Genomic DNA, 21,566 nt, shown 5'->3' with positions numbered 1-21,566 from the left:
GTCCAAACCAGGATCTACCAAATAACCGAGCTACTTAAATGCCTTCTCCTCATATGGGGGGCTTACAAGTAGAGTTAGCTGGTTCCCACATAGTTACACGAGAGTGGAGCATTGATATCTAACACCCCCCCTCAATGTCCACCCGCAAGTGAACTTACCTTTTCAGCCCAATGCCAAGTCGATGAAGATGCCTCTCCAGCAAGTCTCTTCCAAGAGCCTTCGTGAAGATGTTCGCAGCATTCTCTGTAGTTGGACAGTACACTAAGTCGACCTCTCCATCCATGATGAGCTCACATACAAAGTGATATTGAATCTCGATGTGTTTTGTGTGAGCGTACTACACCCATGTCCCCTAAAATCCTCCTCAACCACACTGCCTCACAAGAAGCAAAACATGCTGATTTGTACTCAGCCTCGGTAGAAGAAAGAGCAATTGTGGGTTGCTTCTTGCTGACCCATGACACAACTCCTGATCCAAGTGAGAAACAATAACATGTCACTGATCTCCTGCTGTCCATGTCTCCTGGCCAATCCGAGTCACAGAATCTGGTTAAGATGTTGCCCTTGGTATAGGTGATGCCATAATCAAGTGTGCCTTTGATGTATTTCAGCACCCGCATCCCTGCCCTCCAATGGTTCTCTCGGGGCTTATTGGAAAACATGCTTAGTACACTAGTCGCAAAACTGATGTCCGGCCGTGTGTTGCACAAGTAAATAAAACTATCCACAAGCCTTCTGTACTCCGCTTTGTCCACCAGTGGTGATGAATCCTCGTTTGAGAGCTTCACGTCAACCTCCATAGGGGTGCCAACTGTCTTACACTCAGTCATGCCAAATGCCTTCAGTATCTCTCCGGCATACTTCAGCTGTGAAATGAAGATCTGTTTTGGCTCTTGCCAAACTTCAATCCCCAAACAGAAATGCATCAGTCCGAGGTCTGTCATTTCAAACTCTCTTCCTAGCAACTACTTTGTTTGCGATATCTTTTCTTCATGGTTCCCTCTTATGACAAGGTCATCCACATAAAGGACCACGATCATACACCTACCTCCTTCTCTGTAGATATACAAATTTGCATGAGATGGGCTCCTCCTGAACCCGTTTTGTAGAAAGTAGGCATCACTCCACTGGTACCACGCTCGTGGGGCCTGTTTCAACCCGTAAAGTGCCTTCTTTAGTTTACAAACTTTACCTTCTGAACCGGGGATCACAAAACCTGGTGGTTGTTCCACGTATACATCCTCCTTGAGATCTCCATTCAGAAAGGCAAATTTTACATCCATCGGAAACACGGCCAACTTTCCTGTGCTGCTAAAGCCAAAACACTGCAAATTGTGGTTAGTCAAGCTGTGGGAGCAAAAGTATCCTGATCATCAAAACCATGTACCTGTGCGAATCCTTTTGCCATGAGCCGAGCCTTGTACTTATTTAACGTGCCGTCAGACTTGTACTTGGTCTTGTACACCCACTTGGTGCCGATTACCTTGCGTTTTGGTGGTCGATCCACAAGGTCCCAAGTGTTGTTCTTCATTATGGAGCCAAACTCCGACTGCATAGCCTCCATCCACCTATCATCACCCTATGCTTCTTCAAGACACTTGGGTTCTTCAGCACGGATCACCTCTGTCATCAAAGCGTAGTTGAACAAGTGTTCCTGCACCCTTCTTTGCTGCTCTAATCTCTTGGACCGGCGGTGTTCGAATGGTTCCTCCTCAATGGCTGGAGGTTCTCTGCTATCCAAAAGCTGCTTTACCCACTTTGGGAATGGCTGTTGCCATTGTGGTTCTGCAGGCTCTTCTTCCTCTTCTTTATTTTGATTCCTCCCAAGCACCGTTGGGGGAGCTCGGTCTACTGTTGGTGGTTGTACTAGATGGATATCCTGGTCCTGGTTATCTGGGAAAGAAGCATCCTCCTCTAATTGATGCGGCTGTTCTAACAAGACCACATCGTGACTTACCATTACCTTCTTGGTAATAGGATTATAGAGACAGTAACACTTCACCTCTTCACTGTAGCCCAAGAAAATACACTTCGCTCTTCGGTTCCCATTTTGGTCCTGTTAGCATCAGGGACATGCACAAAACAGTCACATCCAAAAACTCTGAAATGTGCAGCTGAAGGTTTCTTACCAGAAAAGGCCTGCAGTGGAGTCATCCCGTTCACAGCCTTCATGTAGCTACGATTCAAAATGTAAACTGCCATGTTACATGCTTCAGCCCAGAAAGTCTTTGGCAAATCTTTCGCTTTCATCATACTCCTGCCCATTTCGCAGATGACGCGCATCTTGCGCTCTGCTACTCCATTTTGCTGTGGTGTATGTGGCGGGGGTATCTGCCTCTTGATCCCGTGACTTTTGCAGTAACTTTCGAATTCACTTGATGTGAACTCTCCACCTCTGTCTGATCTCAACTTCTTCACCTTCCTCCCCATTTCTTTCTCGACCATTACATGCCATTCTTTAAACTTACTAAAAGCCTCATCTTTAGTCTTCAGGAAGTATATCCATATCCTTCTACTGTAGTCGTCGATCAGCATCATGAAGTAGTAGGAACCACCCAAAGCTTCCGTCTCCATCTTTTCGCAAAGGTCTGTGTGAATGAGCTCTAGAGGAGCCTTTGCCCTACTCGCCTCTTTAGGAAAGGGCTGCTGATGCTACTTGCCCATCATGCAAGCTTCACATACATCGGGCAGATCTATAATTTATGGTAGGTCTACAATCATTCCACTTTTATGCATCTCCTTTAAAGAACTAAGGTTTAGATGACCAAACCTCTCATGCCACAGCTTAGTGTTGCTCACATCAGCTCAAGCACTAAAAGCTGAGAGTTCGTAGATGTTGTTGCGACGTGTACCTTTACCAATGACCTTCCCTTAAAGATCCAAAATCTATGTGCCATTCTTATCGAATTGAACTTTGAGGTCCTGATCCGTGATCGCAAAAATGGACAACAAGTTCCTCTTGATATCTGGCACATAAAGAACATTGGACAACTGTTTTAAAACTCCATTTGACTTGAGAGCAATCGTACCTTTTCCTCTTGCTGGACATTTTGCATCATTGTCGATTGCTACCAGGATGTCATTCCCTACCGGATGTAGAGAGGTATACCAATCCTTCCGACTAGTCATGTGGCGCGATGCACCACTGTCAATAATCCAAGGTTCATCCGTAGGTACATGAACTGCGTTTGTGCAAATCTCCTCAATTGCTATGAATAGCTCTACTGGTACTGGCTGCGCGTTGTTGCTGGACTCTTTCTTTACTCCGTTCTTCTCATCTGCAATCTTCTTCCAGCACTCATTCTGCTTGTGCCCTGCCTTGTTGCAATAGAAGCATTTGATCTTCTTCTTTCTCTTTTTATCATCAGAAGAAGATGGGTTACCAGAGTCCTTACCCTTACCTTTCTTTGATCTAGCCCAGAAAGCCGAATCTTCTCCAGTCCTTGTCTTTTGACGCATCTCCTCCAGAAGCATTGCGCTGAAATCCTCAAAGTTGAGGGACGGATTTCTGTTCTACGTATTCAGCACCGTAACAAGACCGTCATACTTTGGTGGGAGAATCTATATGCAACTTTGTGCTAGATTCTCACTGGTGATGGTGATGCCAATCGCAGTCATCTAATCGCATAGATTCTTCACCCTAGTGATGAACTTCTCTGCCATTTCAAACTCAGATAATTTCTCGTTCGCGAGTTGAGTCTCAAGATTCTGAATCCGCGTCTGATTCGTGGTCTCGTACTGATTTTTCAAGACCATCCATGCCTCCTCCGTTGTGGTGACATGTTGAATTAACGCCATGACAAAATCACTTACACTGCAGACAATAAAACATAGCGCATCTGCATTTCTTCTTGTCCACGCGAGAATCTCATCCACAGTTGCTACTATTTGTTGTCCTGCATTGGCTAGATTCGGTCTCGCAACCGGCTTCATGTCCACCCTAATAGCAGTATCCCAAAGCTCGTATGCGCTTAGGATGGTCTTCATCTTGAACTTCCAGAGTGGCTAGTTAGTGCCATCCAACTTTCCGCTTTCGCCGAATGGTGGGATTCGCTGTCTTGCGGGCTGGGCCATCTCTCACAATCTGCTCGCAAACAGAAACACACTACCAAATCTTCTTGCTAGAGCCCAAGCTTTGATACCATGTAAGAAAACAATACAACGTCTATGCTCAACAGATAACAGGATCTCGTATGCAAGAGAGAGAAGCAGATAGTATGAAGAATCAAAATTTTGATTACTGTAAAACTGATACAATAGATGGCGCTGCCCAGCCGTGCGCTCCTGTGTGAGAAGCTTCGATGGCGTGCTAGAAACAGTAGACGACGGAGGCTGTATGCTAAGGAATCAAGGTTGCTGTAGCCAGTGATGAATATGGGCTTCACGGGCTTGCTCTTATATAGCCACCAGTCGTAGTCGGTTAGACCCAATTGAGAGACCGACCTAGTTCGCCCGAAACAGCCGACTGGAGGCCGGTCTGGAAATAGACCACCAACCACACGTTAGAACCATGGCACAGAATAGAGCAACTAACCTATGTTGCCATTCAGCCCAGAGCCATCTGGGATCATCTGGGGCTCCAAACGGGCCCCGCAGCCCGAGAGTGGGCTACCCCGGGAAATGCTCCGTCTACCCTCAGTGCGTTCAGTCATGGGATGCCTTCCCGTACTTGCATGTAGCCTAGTTGGCAGTGTGCCAACTCTATCTGAAGCCGTCCAGCCATCAGGCCACACATGACCCCCATCTGGTGTCCAAACCAGGACCTACCGGATAACCGAGCTACTCAAATGCCTTCTCCTCATATGGGGAGCTTACAAGTAGAGTTAGCTAGTTCCTGCGTAGTTACACGAGAGTGGAGCATTGATATCTAACGAATAGGTGTAGTAAGAATAAAATAGGAAAATAAGAAAAAATAATTGAAAATTTTGGCAAAATAAAACATTTTATGAAATTTGAGAAAATCAAGGAGAACTAAGGTACAAGATGGGGGGTAAATAATTAAATTCTTAATTGAAGAATTTAGAAAAGTAGAGGGAGAGAGAGAGAGAGAGAGAGAAAGAGAGAGAGAGAGAGAGAGAGAATAGAGAAAAAATAGGTTAAAATTAAGAAAATTTTAGAAAAATGTTTAGGAAGAAATTAAAAGGTAAGGAAAATTAGAAAAAATGAAAATAATAGGGAGATTAGGAAATAATTAGCAAAAATTAGGAAATCAGGAAAAAAATAATAGAAAAAATAGGGGAGAATAGACAAAATCAGGAGAAAACTATGAAAAATAACAAAGGTGCTAGAGTGGGATAAATTGAGAGGTTTTGGGGGAATTTAGGAGAAAGACAGGGGAGAGAAGGGTAGAGAGAAAGTGAGGGAAAAATGAGAGAGAGAGAGAGAGAGAGAGAGAGAGAGAGAAAGGGGAAAGGTAGTTAAAAAGGGTTTTCCAAGGATTATAAAGGGAAGAAAAGTAAGCAGTATGGTCAAAAGGAAAAAGGGGATTGTGCGTGCGTGCGTGCGTGCATGCATGTTGTGTGTGTGTGTGTGTGTGTGTGTGTGTGCGTGCGTGTGTGTGTGTGTGTGTGTGTGTGCGTGTGTGTGTGTGTGTGTGTGTGTGTGTGTGTGTGTGTGTGTGTGTGTGTGTGTGTGTGTGTGTGTCCACCTTTGCCCTAGTAGGATACAACACACTCGGTGAGACAGTAGGTCATCACCTATTGTGATGACCTATTGTCTACTCGAAGAGAATAAGAACTATAGTGCAATTTTAAGCAATGGAAAAGGAATGGAAGAGAAGTACTTGAGTAAGGTAGGTTAGAATTTAGGAGTATGGAAGCAAATTGGTTTAATAGATATATGGGTAAGTTGTGGTTATAGTAATATTAGGCAAGTAGAGGAAAGTGGAAAATTCTGACAATAATCTAGGATAGAAGAGTGTATATAAAAAGGGAAAAACTAAAAGGTAAGTGTAATAAAACAGTGTTGCTCATAAGAGAAATGAAAAGAGTCAAAAGGCCAAGGGCCATTATGCCTTAAATGTATTGTTTGGGAGGTGGGAGTCAGAACTAGGGCGAGAGCTGTTGAGAGTTTTGGATTTGGAGTGTGATCCCATGAATAATTCTGCAAGGACAAGTGAAGAATTAATAGAAAACATAAATAAATAACAAGTTAGAGAAGGGAGTCAAGAAGCCAAGAAGGCCTTAATGATATAAGTGAACTATGTGCAACCATCCAGAGTTGCAAGGGAAAGGACATGTGTGTGGAAGACTTGACAACACCCCTTTGCATAGTGAAATGACCAAAGAGTGAAGCTGGAGAATGAAATAGAAAGAGAAACTTATTGCATTAAAGGAAAAGTATTCGAACAAGTAGGTGAACCCCTAAAATTTACCAAGCAGTGGGCAATATTGTAAAAATGGTTTTGCACAACTGCATAAAAGTAGAGCTTGGATAAGTCCTAGAAAGCATCACTTTTATTGAAGAGAGGAGTCTGCATACCTGCCACCATCCAAAAAGAAAAATGTGGTGAGAACCCGCTTAAACCTTAGTTGGGAAGACAGGTGTCATAAACACCCCTTCCTTGTTATCAGTGTCACAATAAAAATGAGAACTTAACCATAGACTTAACAAGCTTGATGTATATTTTGAAATGATAGATTTGTTAGAATAACAATGAGTTTTACGGGCGGGTAGGACAAAAGTAATGAATTTGGGAACCTTATGGAGAGAGAAAGAATGGTAAGCGGGGGAAAATAGGTTTAATGAATTCAGTGCGAGAGTATACAAAAAATTATGAAAAATGAATTTTAGAAAAAGAAAGGGTAAAAAAAATAAAAAATTAATCTTCTTGAAAATTTGAAAGGACAAGAACAAAAAATGAGTGCGAGGTGGAATTATTAAGACTATGGATGGAGTGTGGTAAGGGATAGATTAGTCATTAAAGAAGTTGGGGTCAAGAAACTAGAAGGGTTAGCATTAATAAGGGGAGGGAACAAAGTTTTAAAACCCATATTAATAAATAGACAAATAAGAAGGACTAAATTAGAGTTTCCCAATAAAGATTATATATCTATAGAGACCTATAGAGAAGATCATATATCTATAGAGACCTATAGCTTAGCTCCTTGCTGTGGTAACTCATGGACCCATGCTCAATTACTCAAACTGGCTCCGAATAACTAGAGGCTAACATTTGCCTGAGCTTTATTTGTTCTGTATCCTCATGGGTCCAAGCCCACATAGACTAATCTCTACTCAAAGTTGGGTGGTCAAATGGCAGGCTTCCAATGTCAAGGCTTAAAGGCTGTCTCGCACTTTTTTGGAGCTAGGTACTAGCACTGTAGTGAGAAGGGACGCCATCAAAGTGTAGGGGTTGTGGAAGGATGAGGTTCCTCTACTGCATTGGGCAAGACCAACCTACAGAGGAAATGTGGGTGCTTGGACATTGTTGTTAATAGACAAGGATAGAGTGAGGCAATGTCAACCAACTCTTACTCTAGGTGTTGAAGCCAATCCCAACCACTACTTTGCTATAGGGTCCAACATTTGGGTCTACAATGCCTAGTTCCTTGAACTTAAACCTATATCTTTTAGATTGGGAGGGAGGCTCTATCCATTGGCGATGGCACTTTTATAGACATCCAAAAAAATGATGCCACATCTTGTGGCCTCTGTAATTGCCAATCCCATTAGTTGCTCAATCAAGCATAATAATTTTGTGTAATTACAAGTAGTGTGCCCATGGTTTTCTGGGATAGTATACGGATCTTTTCCATGGCCACTTGGTGCTTGGCTCTAAATGTTGCCCTTTGGCACTTGGCTTTATTTTTCACTGCTAGTTGTGATACAAGACAATAAGCTTGTAAGGTATCCCCCACTGATTTGCTCCTCTACTCTTGAAACTTGATAATGTAGCCTCGACCTTCTACAATCAACCTCTTCCCCCATAACATAATCTGCTACCACTGTAATCTTCTCTCCTTCCCCTTCCTCTACATTCATAGTCGATGCCTACAAATGCTTCCATTCAAGACCTCACCAAGGACCTCAACAACCTCCATGTTGAGATGTATTTGATATCCAAGGAAACAACAGTACCCCTGATATAAATTAAGCACAACCTATCATGGTGGTAACCAAAAAGAGCACAGATTCTAACACCCCACAATTTTATATCTTGGGATGGTTCAATTCCAAGTCAAAAGACTTAACATTGAGGTCCTTTATTTTAGAACTAGATATCAAAAGCTGTGAAGATGTCAAGGGGAGAGGATCCCATTGTAATTCAATTGTTCCTATAGGACACATTTTTGTGCAACCCATTCCTACAAGAAATAATCCACAAGACGATTTAAATTGGGTTAGCCTCCCTTGAAAGCTCAAAGCAAACACAGATAGGGGAATCAAAGGGTCATTTTTGCATGCTTAACAACATACTTTGTATGTGTCCCAATATGACCATCTATACCCTCATTGCTTCATTTGACCTCTCTCTTCTTTAAAATGCATGCAATAACATGTTTCAAGGAATAACTGGGTTGTTTGAAGATTAAGATGGCCAATGGAAACCTAACAAGCAAGTTTAAGAATGGTTAACACATCACAAACAAGAACAATAGGAATGTCAACAACATGAGTGTCGCATCAATAGACGACTACTATGGTCTAAGACCACAAGTATTCATCATTACGTTTTCCAAAAGCAAGCCTAATCATTTTAACATCCAAGAGAACAAATTACATGGAAAGAGTTTGTAAAGGCAGAACCAAACACAAAAATACCAAGAGTTACATATCTTTGTAGTCATTACTGGATCTCCATGACCTAAGGCACGAAGAAACAAGTTGCTTTCACATCTCCACATTTGGATCTCTATAAGCAACATGGTGGCCTTTGGTATATCTATTACATATTGGTTGTAGTCACTATTCAATCTCCATGATATGATGCACAAAGAAACAAGTTGCATGCACACATTTGGATCTTCATAAGAATGATGAAGGTGGCACAACTCCATAAGCACATAGGTTTGCGTAGCTATGGTCTTTGCAAAGCACAAAGCATTTCCCTCTAGCTTTCAAAGCTTTTCAATCAATGATCTATGTTGCCAACTACATTGATCTTCTTTCAGTAAATCATAAGAGATTCCAAGTAATTCTGCTTTAAAGCAATATTTCAATACACCTTAAGACCATTTACCCTTCATGAGCTAAGGTTTAACCACTTTCATTTGTGGTCAATTGCCCCTCGATTACCTAACTAAGCATGGGCTCATTTTTGTCAACATTGTAACAACTAGGGCCTTGAGATTCCATCTTTCTAAGCCAGCTATGCCTTGACTAAATTACAAGACCTAACTGGACATATATATACCTTTGTAAGACTAGAATAAGTCCAATCATACAAATTTAGAATTTTTGTTATCCTAAAGACAAAAAATCTACACAGAAAGTAAAAGAGAAAATGAAAGAGAAGAAAAAAGAGGTAAACAAAATCTTTTATGAAAAACAAAAGGAAGACATACTTAGCAAGCAAAGCAACACTTATGTCGTCATCAATGCCCAAGAATAAGCAACTATACTGGGTTCTAAAGACCCGCGGAGTCTCTTGGGCAAACCCAGTGCTTACTAAAATACATCAAATAAACAAAAAAGAGAAAGAAAACAAGAAACAAAGAAGAAAGGAAGAAGGTGACTAAGCAAAAATAAACAAATAAGTCAAGAAACAAAATCTTTCAAAAAACTAAAATTCTCTCTCTCTCTCTCTCTCTCTCTCTCTCTCTCTCTCTCTCTCTCATTTAAAACATAAAAAGCTAAATGGACCCTTTACACTTATGTATCGCTTCCTACAAAGAGGCAAGATTCCATTCCTAACTTAGAAAGCACAAGCATACTCAGTCAAACTCTCTTTTAAAACTAAAAGAAAAACGGGCTATTCAGCTCCCCACTTTTTGTTTTCAACTTATGTTCAATCATTCTAAACATACCTAAGACCAATACACCATAGATAAAAGCCTTCATATCTAAGATTGCGCATCCTTTTTTCAGTATTTCCCTTGGATTATACCTCTTGTGTAATAGTAAAGTGATCAAACTACTACATTGAGTGATAAAAGACTCCTTAGTTGTACAAAGGCGGAAACATCTATGGAATTAGGAAGAAACGACTCCATATTTTACCAAATCAAAAATGTTAAGTCAATGTGAGGCATTTTTATAATGTGTAAACCACTATATTTAGGTTGTTCACGTTTATCGTATATTGATATCCACCTAGGGTTTGGCAGGGGCACCCAACAAGAAGTGTAGGCAATACATCTACTATATATAGACACATAATATCAAACCAATTTGAGTGGAGTTCCTTGAATCCATATCTAGGTATATGTCTTTCCTCTATTCGGAAGGGCTTACACCACTTGATATTTGCAAATGTAACATGGGAGAGTTGGTGTGGATACTTGGAACGAATATCTTTGTCTACTTTTTTGTTAAAGCAATAGTGAAGATAGCAACTCTAATAAGCAATCTAGTAGGATGTGACTGTACGTGACATAATGAAGGATGCAAAAAAGTCAAGTAGCACTCCAGCCTCATAAATGGTTGAGCTGCAATTGTTCATTGAGTGTGGAAGCAAAGCTATCAAACTTAGTATAAATAAAGGGATGTTGAGAGTTGGCATCATGTAGCATATTGGTGGATGTAGTGACAATCAAGCATGCCTATGATACAAGCTTTTGAAGTAGCAAAGCATCTTGGTATTGAATCCATGTAAATCTATTGCTAAGACTTGTAGATAACCAAATTGGAATTCTCAAGGAGAAGGCAAGATAATTGACCTTGGTACAAATATCAAATCAAATTGGAATTCTCAAGGAGAAGAAAAGATAATTGAACTTAGAACAAATGTCGAGGGTATTGAATGCACATGGTCAACCTAGACCTAGAAATAATTGAGAGCTATAGTGGAAACATAACATTAAGGTATTGTATGTAAGTGCCCCCTCTTGAAGTGCAGTTCAGTTCACAAGAGTCAGGAGAATAAATTCCTTCTCCAAAAGCACAAACGTCTTTATACATAGTCTTTGAAGTCGGTACAAATAAACCATCTATAAAACGCCTAACTTGGCTAAGCTTATGTAAAATGATAGGACATGTATTGATAGAAATATGACATTTCATAAACTCAAATTCATAAGTAAAAATATAAAATATAAAAGTTGGCTAAAAAGACGGTGCCCATGGGGATTCCTATAATTTGTTGAAACAAAGAATCACCTATTGTAATGTAAAGATTATCTAAAACAAAATCTATCCAAGAGCAAACATCTTCAACACTTACTACCTTTGTGTATCTTTTCTTTTTAGAACCGATGTCATGATGTTTATTATTTAGCCACAAAAAGTCAAAGCATAGAGCTGTTTTTTCAACTTTTAGCACTTTGAATCTATCTTTGTCAAATCTTAACTTGAAAACTTCAGCCACTAGCTTTTTAATCTAAACTTCAGGTCTTCCAACTCAATCTTTGTGTAAAGCGTGGTAAAATCTTAGGTTTGAAGGAGAATAGGAGACTCTTTTTCCGGAATGCTTCAAGAGGAATTAAAAAATTTTACAACAGGAATCACTCCTACAGAGTCATTTAAAATCCAGCTTGAGTGCTAACTAGACATATAGTTTATAACAATTATGTTTGCAAATAAAGTCACCTAGCATTTATGTTACTATTAAGTTATAACAAAAGTACAATATGAAGCTAGTATAGCTTGTCGCAAGTATCATTCATTGTTCTGTCTTGGATTACCATCTTCCTTGCAATGGTATTGCTCTTTCTTTTGCCTCGCACAACTGAATCTCATAAGTACCGACAAAATACAACAAGATCCTTTGCCCCTTGAATGAAAACGCCATTAAAGGAGCTGTCGTGCATAGTGAACACAAGCATGAAAAGCTATTTTTGCAAGGTATCTTCATAGCTTTTACTTAAGAAGGGCTTCACTAGACATGTGCAACTACATCTCAACACAAAAACCCTTGCCGTGTGACGCAAATTCGCAACCAATCACAGGAGGTATAGACTCTACCATGCTGGCAACTTCTGAGCTCCAAGATTGACGGGTAAGTAGAATAATTTTTATCATCACACTAGCAAAACAGCATTGATACAGCCATCATTCTCAGGATTGTTTGTGACTTGTGCGTACTTGCCTGTAAGCAAGCAACAAAATAAAGTCAAGGTCCCCATAAACAATATTGAAGCCCAACCTATCGCCATAACCATTTAGCCCTCTGCAGCCTATTGAAGAGGGACTTTTTCCTTTTCGACATGTACTTACCCCATACAACTTTACCAGCTGGAGTTACTAGACCAAGCTCACTAACATTAACCTGCACAACTCAAAACAAATACAAATATGACCTTCGAATACAGGATATTATGAAATATTATTGAAATAAATACAACAAAGCATGTCAGTACTTGTCCTTTCAATAAAATCAAAAAAAAAAGTTTCTAAGAATATGCACCTGCTAAGAACTGCAATAAAGAGAGTTCCGTACCTCAATAACAGTTCCTTTTGTCATCACGCCAAGTGAAGTGTACATGGTACCATTTGGGTTCTTTTTAACCCCTATGATATCTAGATTGAAAGTGCACTTAAGTTCAGGATGAGTTACATGCGCTTTAGTAAAGCGAAGTCCTGTAGGTCTTATAAAACGTTCGTACTTTGGAGGTTTTCTTGTGAAACTTGTACCAACAAATGTTGCTTTTGTGACCATTCGCTTCCATTGCTTTGCTACATTACAGAAATAGCAATAAGCAAAAATACCATCAACAATGTTATCATGACAACTTACTCCATTACTCATTCCATACCCTATTTGTGTGGGGGGGGGTTGAAGAGGCATGCTACAAAGTTACACACAATGTTTTACATCTCTCACTAGAAATTATTTTCATAATCGGAGTGCCAGACAGTGAAACTTGATTCCAGTTTTACCAGGCTGATCCAAATTTCTTATTATCTCATTTTTAAAGGGAGCTAAAGAACAGAAGAAGTGGTTATCTAGATTACCATTCCACCACAATTACTTAAAACTTTTGCCTCTCAATACAATAGGGCAACACCTTTAGCAGATAAACAAAGTCGGTCTCCGTGAAAAAGCGTGCTATCAAATGATGTTGGTCTCAGAATGACGTTAGTACAAGAAGAATCTGAGTGCCACAGTATCCTGCATCTACTGTATGTAACCTCTTTCAGGCTCTTGGAGAAGAGAAAAACACCTACCTTCCGTGTGGAAGTTTTGGAATAAGAAAACCACGCAACAATGCAAATCAAATAATATATAAGGAAGCTGAAACATTTACCAAAAGCTGAACATCTAGCCAGCAAGACAGGAAAGCCAAGACAAGAAAGCCTCCTCAAATTTGAGGATAAGGCCTTGGGAGCAGATAAGTTGAACTAGTTTGCACTGAAGACCCAAGGATAAAGGAGGTTTAGACATTTCATTAAAGCTGACCATCAAGCTGGCAAGACAGGAAAGTGTCCTCAAAATAGTTGAACTCGTTTCCATTGAATAAGATATCAACCCTTCATAAAGGAGGCTAAGACATTTGACTAAATCTGCCGGGACACAGAATATTGTATCTTGATGGATAAATTATTCCTACTCGTAGCCATCTTTTCCTGTTTTAGGGGAACACAACAGTGAGTGCCTTGTGTCTGACAAGGATGAATTTAATACTATGAAAAATTCATCATAAACTATACAATAATAGAACTATGCAGGAGGCTGAGCTGGTTTTGCACATCAAAGACTCGGGAGGATGATACCAGTCAGTGCAGTGTTGACTCGAAAAGCAAGGTGAGGGGACATTTTTGGGAGGCTCCTGATCGTGAGAATGGAATTTTTGGCGTGATGGTGATCTGGAGGTCACATGTGATTCTCTCTTGGTAGACTGAGGGATAGGTGAGGCTCAGAACCTCTGGCATGATACGTCATGCATGTGTCAAACTCAGGACATAGTATTAGAAAACATGAGCAATAGGTGAGGCTCAGAACTAGTGGCATGATATGCCATGCATGTGTCAAACTCAGGTAGATTATAGTAAACATGAACATTTTAAGCAATTCGATTCTCACTGTGTGGAATTTGTAGATGCACACATCATTAATCATTGTGACAGAAGACTTTTTCAAAATGGGCTTAGCAAAGGCTGAAAAATGGCACAAAGGCTAAAGCCACTGGAAATTTCATTGGCAAGTCAAGTTCTAAGCGGCGTAGCTAGACACACTCCAGGAACCCACAAGCAATACGGAAAGAATGCAGCCTGCATAAGAAGAGAGAGTCATGTTCAGCAACCAGATGGTGCTATAACGGAATGAATACAATAAAGGTGAAGCCCAAGCTAAAAACAAAAAATGGTTAAAGAACCAACAGTACGAGGAAACAGAAAACGCAATCTTGCAATGGATTATATCTGGCCCGAAAATTTTAAAACTATGGAGATCTTCTTCACATGAGCAGATCAAGGTCCTGAATCCAAGAGGTGTCACTCTCACAAAATCTAAGCTTGTGCCTCTAGCTCTGGCTTCTAGCACCAAGTTAAAACATGCAGCAGAAAACAAATCGTCCATGAGATCTCACTTCAGAACTCTAGATCTTCCTCAAGACGTGCACATACATGAAAAAGAATACCGCACTCATATATTAAGTAGACAGCAAAATATGGCAACCAAACTACTGAATAGAGATGTCCACTGAAAGGACCAACAAAAGCGCACTCAGTATCTACCCTATGTGGACAATGGCATGCTGCTCCAACTAGTGCTAGATCTAAGGCCGCATACTGTTGCCCTACTCCTGCTGCTCCATGCCACTCCTACAAGGTCTTTAGTGGATCAAGGAGGAGCCCAAAGCTCTCTATCAGCTTCAGCTTGCCAGACTCATCAGAATACGGAATGATTGAGCTGGAACCCATGGCAGGGTATAGATGACCTCAAGCCCTTTGGCTGATTCTGCACTTATCTGCAAGCCTCTTCTCTTCCTAAAGCAGGTCTCTGGAGTATGCGACTTGGCTTTGCCACCAAAGATGTTCACCACCTTGGCTCTCATACCATGTTGATAACACACCTCCACTTGTCTGGAAACATAATACAACATGTAGATGAATGTCCTTGCATTCTCCGACTGAGAAAACAAGACATCTAAATGTGGAAGACTTTGCCAAAGTATAACACTCACATAACTCACTTCAGACTGTGCACTTAGATGAAGAGGTAGACAGAGACACTTTCAGAACTGGAGAGAAAAATAATGTGCAGATGTAAAGCAATTTAGATCTCGTAAGGATGTGGGGACCGATACAAGCAATCTCCAACAGTGTACCTAGTACCTACAGCTGCAGCAAGCTCTGCAGAGGTTAGACACCATCTCAAACTCCGTATGCTGCACTCTGATAATCTCCTCAAAACTGTCGTGTGCCTCTTCTAACAGGCTCCAGTAGCTGCTTCTGGTTAAGCTCTACTTGTTTCTGCCTCCTGACATTGCTCTCTTTACCACTCAAGATCAGCACCTAGATCTGCCCCAATACTGGCAAAGGTCTGTTCCACATTGAACTATGGATGTACCCACAATGGGCCTATTTATAGGGCACTTAAGCCTCCCACACTGGCCGACCAGCACCCATAGACTAACCGACCTGGCAGTCTGTCAGCAGACCTAGTCAATAGGGTTTCTTGTCGCATCCTGGCTTACTTAAGGCCTCTGCTGCATGCACCTTGGCTGCTGGTTACAGCCCCAGCCATTTTTGTCAGGTCCTGAATCAGCCCTAACAATACCGCTCCAGTCGCCATACCTGCTGCTGCAGTACTGCTGATCTGTTGCCAATGTCCTCATATATGGGCGCTTCCAAGTGGGGACATGACCTACTACTAAGAAAAAGAATATAATGCAATATATACTGAGCCCTAATGTGGGTTGCCCTAGGTCTATTCACACTGTGCCTCAGGTCCCTTCTAGAGTTCTCCATATTCCTAACCATCTATCCAGTGTTTGTCCACATCAGAGTTTGTAGGCTGCAATCTCCTTTCTACTTGTGTACCTTGAGTGTGGGTTTCATCTACACACTCTTGATACAACACGTATGTATTTAAACTTCTTTAAATATCATAAGCTATGAGCCTTTTTTTTTCAAAGAAATAAGCTACGAGCCTTTGCAATGCATAAATCTGACATCTTGTCAATGAAAGGGATCGTGGGTTGCGTGTTTTTTTGGTAGTTTTGTTGGAATATAAGGGTCAATGCCATACCTATGAGCCCCCAAATGAGGCAGCATACAGACTGCCACGTGTGAAGCAACAACAAATCATTCTAAGATTACATTTAGGGCAGCCACATGGGCCACCCTTGTCAGCACAATTGGATGACTGTCAGCCCACATTCAGGCTGGCTCTGGGGCTACAACCTTCCAACTCACTTAGAACACTCAAACTTATCGTTTCCCCAGAGAAAAGAACATTTTATTAATAAACTCCTTCGTGACACAGATACCAAGGAAAATACAACTCCCTAATGAAGGGTACAATATAAAAAACACAAGGATATCCCCTTTGGCTGGCCGCTCTTTGGGGGATTACCTCATACAAAGGACTGAACAAATAGCCAATCCGGTAGTTTATAATACCATATTATACCACCATCTGTCAAATGAAGGAAAGGGCCTAGCTCCCATATACTGATAAAGGCCTCCCACATGCGCCTAGTGCAATCTGAATCTCCCTGGAGTCTATCCCATCTACCACTGAGAGTATGAATGATATCTAACCAAATGGTGTGGTCTGATGCTTTATGGCATGCCCACACCTAGCCGTCCATATGTACCAGGTAATGATGCTCGCTATCAGCTCCCATCTATTACAGTGTCCAAGTGTCTACATGTCCCTGTGAAGTCCAGAGTATGGATAATGATGCTCGCTATCAGCTCCCAGTTATAATAGTGTCCAAATGTCTGCACTGTACTTGTGAAGTCCATAGTATGGACGAAGGTCAATTCCTGCCCTACCAATCTGAAGGACAAACTCCCTTAAATGTCTTGTACCCACAAGCAGGTCCTCTGTTTGTAACCCAGGCCACAGCCCCTCATGTCACCACTATCTCATCCTGAACCCAGCGAAGACCATCCTCAAAGCTCTCCTTCCAAACCTCTTGTGCCAGAGAGCAATCCCAAATGCCGTGGCTCTGAGACTCCTCTGCAAAACCACATCATGAGCGTGTAACTGGAAAATGACCAAACCCATGCCAGGTTCCCACTACAAGGGCTCTGTGTGCCAACAACTGACGGAAGTGGGAGATCTTCCTTGGCCTGTAAGTATTGACACCGAAGAAATATGGAGGCTCCTTTCCAATCGTGGCAACGGCTCCTTCTAAGGTATTGAAGTGCTCCTTACTCTCATCTATGACTGCCTTAATCTGTCTGTCCCCCTCTTGCTGTTTGCACAGCCGTGAATATTGGATCAAATACCAACATAGATCAAAGCAATAAGGTTAGTTCATTAATTCACCCTTTGGGTGATTTCGGGGTAGGGTAATCAAAGGTAAAAAGAGAAGTAGGTAGACCTTAGGTCCTAGGTTATGCAACTTTTGATGTTATGTCATGAACAGTCGTTAGAGATTTTTAAGGGGCTGCATGATGTGGTGTAACCCCCACATACATCCATCATGGAGGAAGGGAATGAGAGCTATGTCACTAGTCTAGCTCATTGCCATATGTCACACAGCAATCACCATGTCACTCACTCTAGGGCAGCCAATCAAATTCTGTTATGGCATCTGTGCATGTGTTTGATGCATTCTGATAGGGCACACTGTGTTAGTTTGACACATAGGAGGGGTGGCTAAAGCCCTAGCTTCTGTGAAAAACCACCATGAGGCTTCACCCTCGCACCTCCTCAGGCTAAGGTTAGCTATATGTTGGGTTCGTTAATCACCTTGCAGTAGTTGCTGCATTTTCAGTTGTATGTTTTCATTCTAGCCAATGTTGGCATTTCCATTCCAGCAATTCATTTTGTGTGTGTGCGACGTACACACGTGCATCTATCCTACTTGTGTTTATGTGTGGAGGGCACTTCAATCTAGAAGGCCTCCACGTCAGTCTTCTTTCAAGCTCCCACTTGGTGATCTGCTGTAGCTAGAGTCACCTCTCTGGTTGAAATACCTCTCGCTCTTTAAAGACAGCAATTCCTCTTTGATTCACTACGAAACCTCCTTCGTAAAAGACAGCAAGCACACTTCCTTTTGCTCTCCCTCTCTCTGTCTCTCAACAAAGACACTAGGGCCCAGGACAACATGTCGGGCTGGACCCCCCCGAAGGTATTTTATTTCTTGAAGAGAATCTGTTACAAAAGTTCAGCATAGAGCTATCTGATACCTCCTCTAATCCAAAACGTGAATCCTTCATTACAAGAGCTTCAAGCTCATTTCAAATTGGCAACATGCCACTTGTCTAAAATTTAGACTAAGTCCTATTACATGCCACTAAGGGCCATTCTGGAGTCTTCAAAGCACTTGGTCACACGAACCACCTCCTAGATGCTTATTAGGCTCCCGTAACGCTTAGGAAAAATAACTCTTCCTAGTACCTGCAACAATTAATTAAAGCGCACCACCATGGCACCCATTAATTGTTAGCGCTTTGCATGCAAATAACACACTGTGGACTAGTTCTAGTCACGATGGGCGTCCCCACTGAATACATGTGCACACCTAAACAAATATAAAAATAATATTTATTCTCTGGTTGACCGGAGTCAACACTCTTGATTATAATTAAGGAGCTTTGACCAAGGGTCGAGGCGCCTTAATTATAGCCAAGTCTCTCCAACCGAAGTTGGCACAACTCTCCAACCGAAGTTGGCACATCTTGGTTAACCGGGGTTAACCCTCTTGATAATAAACCAAGTCTCCCCGACCGAAGTCAAGTTTACTTGACTGGAGTCAAGTATCTTTGACCGTAGTCAATCCTTTGACCATTAAAAGAACTCTTTGACCATAATTAACACATATAAAACTCTTTAATTATGATCAAATAAATGGTCAACTATACTTTGACTTAGGATATTTACATTGTGGTGACATCCCCTCGGCTTCTATTCAGTTGACCTCAACTGAAAAGCTTCCTTGTAAACATCCAAAAGCTATGGATGGTCGGATAACATATCTTCGTCCATCCACTTGGCATCTAATGCCGTATAATTCTTGAATTTTACAAGATACCTGTAAAACTCCTTACCCTGAGGGCCTTTGCGTACAGTATGGTACACAATCTGCTCTGGCTGAAGGACCTCCTCCAGCTCATCCACTTCTGGTGGATCCTCTCATACTGGTTCTGTAGGCTCTGGTCCCTGGAATTTCTTTAGAAGACTCACATGGAATGCATTGTGAATCCTCCAATGCTCTGGCAATGCTAACCTGTATGCAACCTCATTTATTCTTTCCGTAACCCTGAAAGGGCCATAGTATCTGGGAGATAACTTTCCATACACTTTATGTTTGCCTTTAAACTTGCGGAGCCTAGCTTTTTCAAACTTCAAAAGTACCCAGTCCCCTTCCTTGAGATCTAACTGTCTCCTATGCTTATCTGCAGCTCTTTTATGTTTCTCTTGAAACCTTTCGATTGCTGTCCGGACTTGGCTGTAAGCTATCTGGAGGTCTCTCACAAACTGATCAGCTGCAAATATTTCATCTTTGGTCCTCAATATAGGTGGCAAAATCACCTTCCCATAAATGATCTCAAAGGGGGCTTTCCCTGTAGAGCTGTGTACTATATTATTGCAAGCAAACTCTACCAGTGGTAGGTACTTTTCCCAGTCTGAACCTTGGTCACTCACGTAGCATTTCAACATATCTAATGCTGTAGAATTTGCTACTTCACTTTGACCATCTGTCTGGGGATGGAAAGAAGAAGAAAAATTCAAATTCGTCCCCATGTTATCAAATAAAGCTCTCCAGAATAGACTGGTCATTCTGGGATCTCGATCACTAACAATGGACTTAGGCATACCATGATGCTTAAAAATCTGTACCATGAAAAGCTTAGCCATATGATCTGCCTTTATGGTTTTGCGAACCGGAATGAAATGAGCTTGCTTGCTGAATCTATCAATGATAGTCCAAATCCCATCATTCCCTGACTTTGATCTTGGCAAATCAAAAATAAAGTCCATTGTAATACTTTCCCATGGTGCCTGAGGCACGGGAAGAGGCATAAGTAGGCCAAGTGCCTTCCGTCTATCATACTTCACTTTCTGACACGTAAGGCATTCAGTAACAAACTGATGTATATCTTTCCGCATCCCTGGCCAAAAGAAATACCTCTCTAGTGCTAGAGTTGTTGCTGTAATTCCTCTATGTCCAGCATAGGGAGGTGCATGGCATTCCTCCAAAATCTTTTTCCTCATCTCCTGGGTGATGCATAGGCAATCATCTTTCATTAGATACCCATCTTTCAGGAAATAGTGACTGGTGGATTGCCCCTCTTGCATTTGCTGTAAAATTTCACCAAAATCTGCATCACGAGCATATTGCTCCCTCATGCCTTCCAGGTCCTGATGATAAGCAATAGTCACATTATTGACCTGGGGTCTTCAGGACAAGGCATCTGCCACTCTGTTCCGAATTCCTAGGGTATGGACAATCTGAAAATGATACATTGACAGAATGTTTGCCCATCTCATATGCTTCTCGGAAAGCTTGGTCTGAATCAAAAAGTACCTCAGACTTTGGTGATCTGTCTTAACAATAAAATCTGCACCCAAAAGATAGTGCTTCCATGTATGGATGGCATGAATTACAGCCAATAACTCTTTCTCATAGATTCCTAGATATCTCTCTGCATCCCGAAGTCTCCTGCTTTCATAGGCCACTGCTTGACCATTCTGATGCAATGCAGCCCCAACACATTCTCCACAAGCATCGCAATCAACATCAAAAGATTGATAAAGATCCGGGACTACAAGAATAGGCTCTGTAGTCAACTTCTCCTTGAGTGTATTGAATGCTTTCTTTTGTGATATTCCCCATGTGAAGGCTGCATTTTTCTTAGTAAGGTCATGTAATGGAGCTGCGACAAAATGTCTGATAAACCTTCTGTAGTAAGAACACAGGCCTAGGAAACTTCGAACTTCATGCACAGTTTTCAGCTCTGGCCATTCCTGAATGGCATGGATCTTTGCTGGATCCATTTGTATCCCATTCTTGGATATTATATGCCCCAGATAATGGATTTCTTCCAAGAAGAATTCACTTTTCTTGCTGTTTGCGTAGAGCTGATGATTTCTCAGCTCTTGAAACACTATAGCAAGATGTTCCCTATGCTCTTCCTCTGTCTTTGAAAAGACTAGGATATCATCAAAGAAAGTACCCGTGAAATGCCTGTGCTTTCGGAAGATGCGATCCATCATTCTATTGAATGTGGCTGGAGCATTTGTTAACCCAAAAGGCATCACTAAGTATTCATACAACCCGAATGTAGTGCGGAATGCTGTCTTGTGCACATCCTGAGGCTATATCCTCACTTGGTGATAGCCA

General features: G+C 41.5%; 1 protein-coding gene across 2 annotated transcripts in view; it reads right to left on the bottom strand.

Moving 5' to 3' along the window:
- Positions 1–11,561: 11,561 nt before the first annotated feature.
- The window catches only part of LOC147880093 (Ribosomal protein S8e family protein), a 28,653-nt gene continuing 18,648 nt past the window's right edge, over positions 11,562–21,566 (bottom strand). The window contains exons 7-10 of one of the 2 annotated variants that reach the window (XR_015540656.1): positions 12,539–12,774; positions 12,316–12,367; positions 12,064–12,187; positions 11,567–11,811 (exon numbers count right to left, since the gene is read on the bottom strand). Coding sequence is in view for 1 of the 2 variants with exons in the window: in XM_087371685.1 (XP_087227811.1) it covers positions 12,120–12,187; positions 12,316–12,367; positions 12,539–12,774 (356 nt within the window). In the remaining variant the exon portion in view is untranslated. Of the gene's footprint in view, positions 12,188–12,315; positions 12,368–12,538; positions 12,775–21,566 lie in introns of both variants that reach the window. The other variant, XM_087371685.1, reaches the window with a different exon arrangement.

This window comes from Dipteris shenzhenensis, chromosome 33 (genome assembly GCF_047967505.1).
Source record: "Dipteris shenzhenensis isolate YYH24624 ecotype China chromosome 33, Dip_SZ_1.0, whole genome shotgun sequence".
In the NCBI taxonomy this organism is placed as follows: Eukaryota; Viridiplantae; Streptophyta; class Polypodiopsida; order Gleicheniales; family Dipteridaceae; genus Dipteris; species Dipteris shenzhenensis.
The sequence above is the reverse complement of the archived record's forward strand: the minus strand, read 5'-3'. Positions and strand labels throughout refer to the sequence as shown.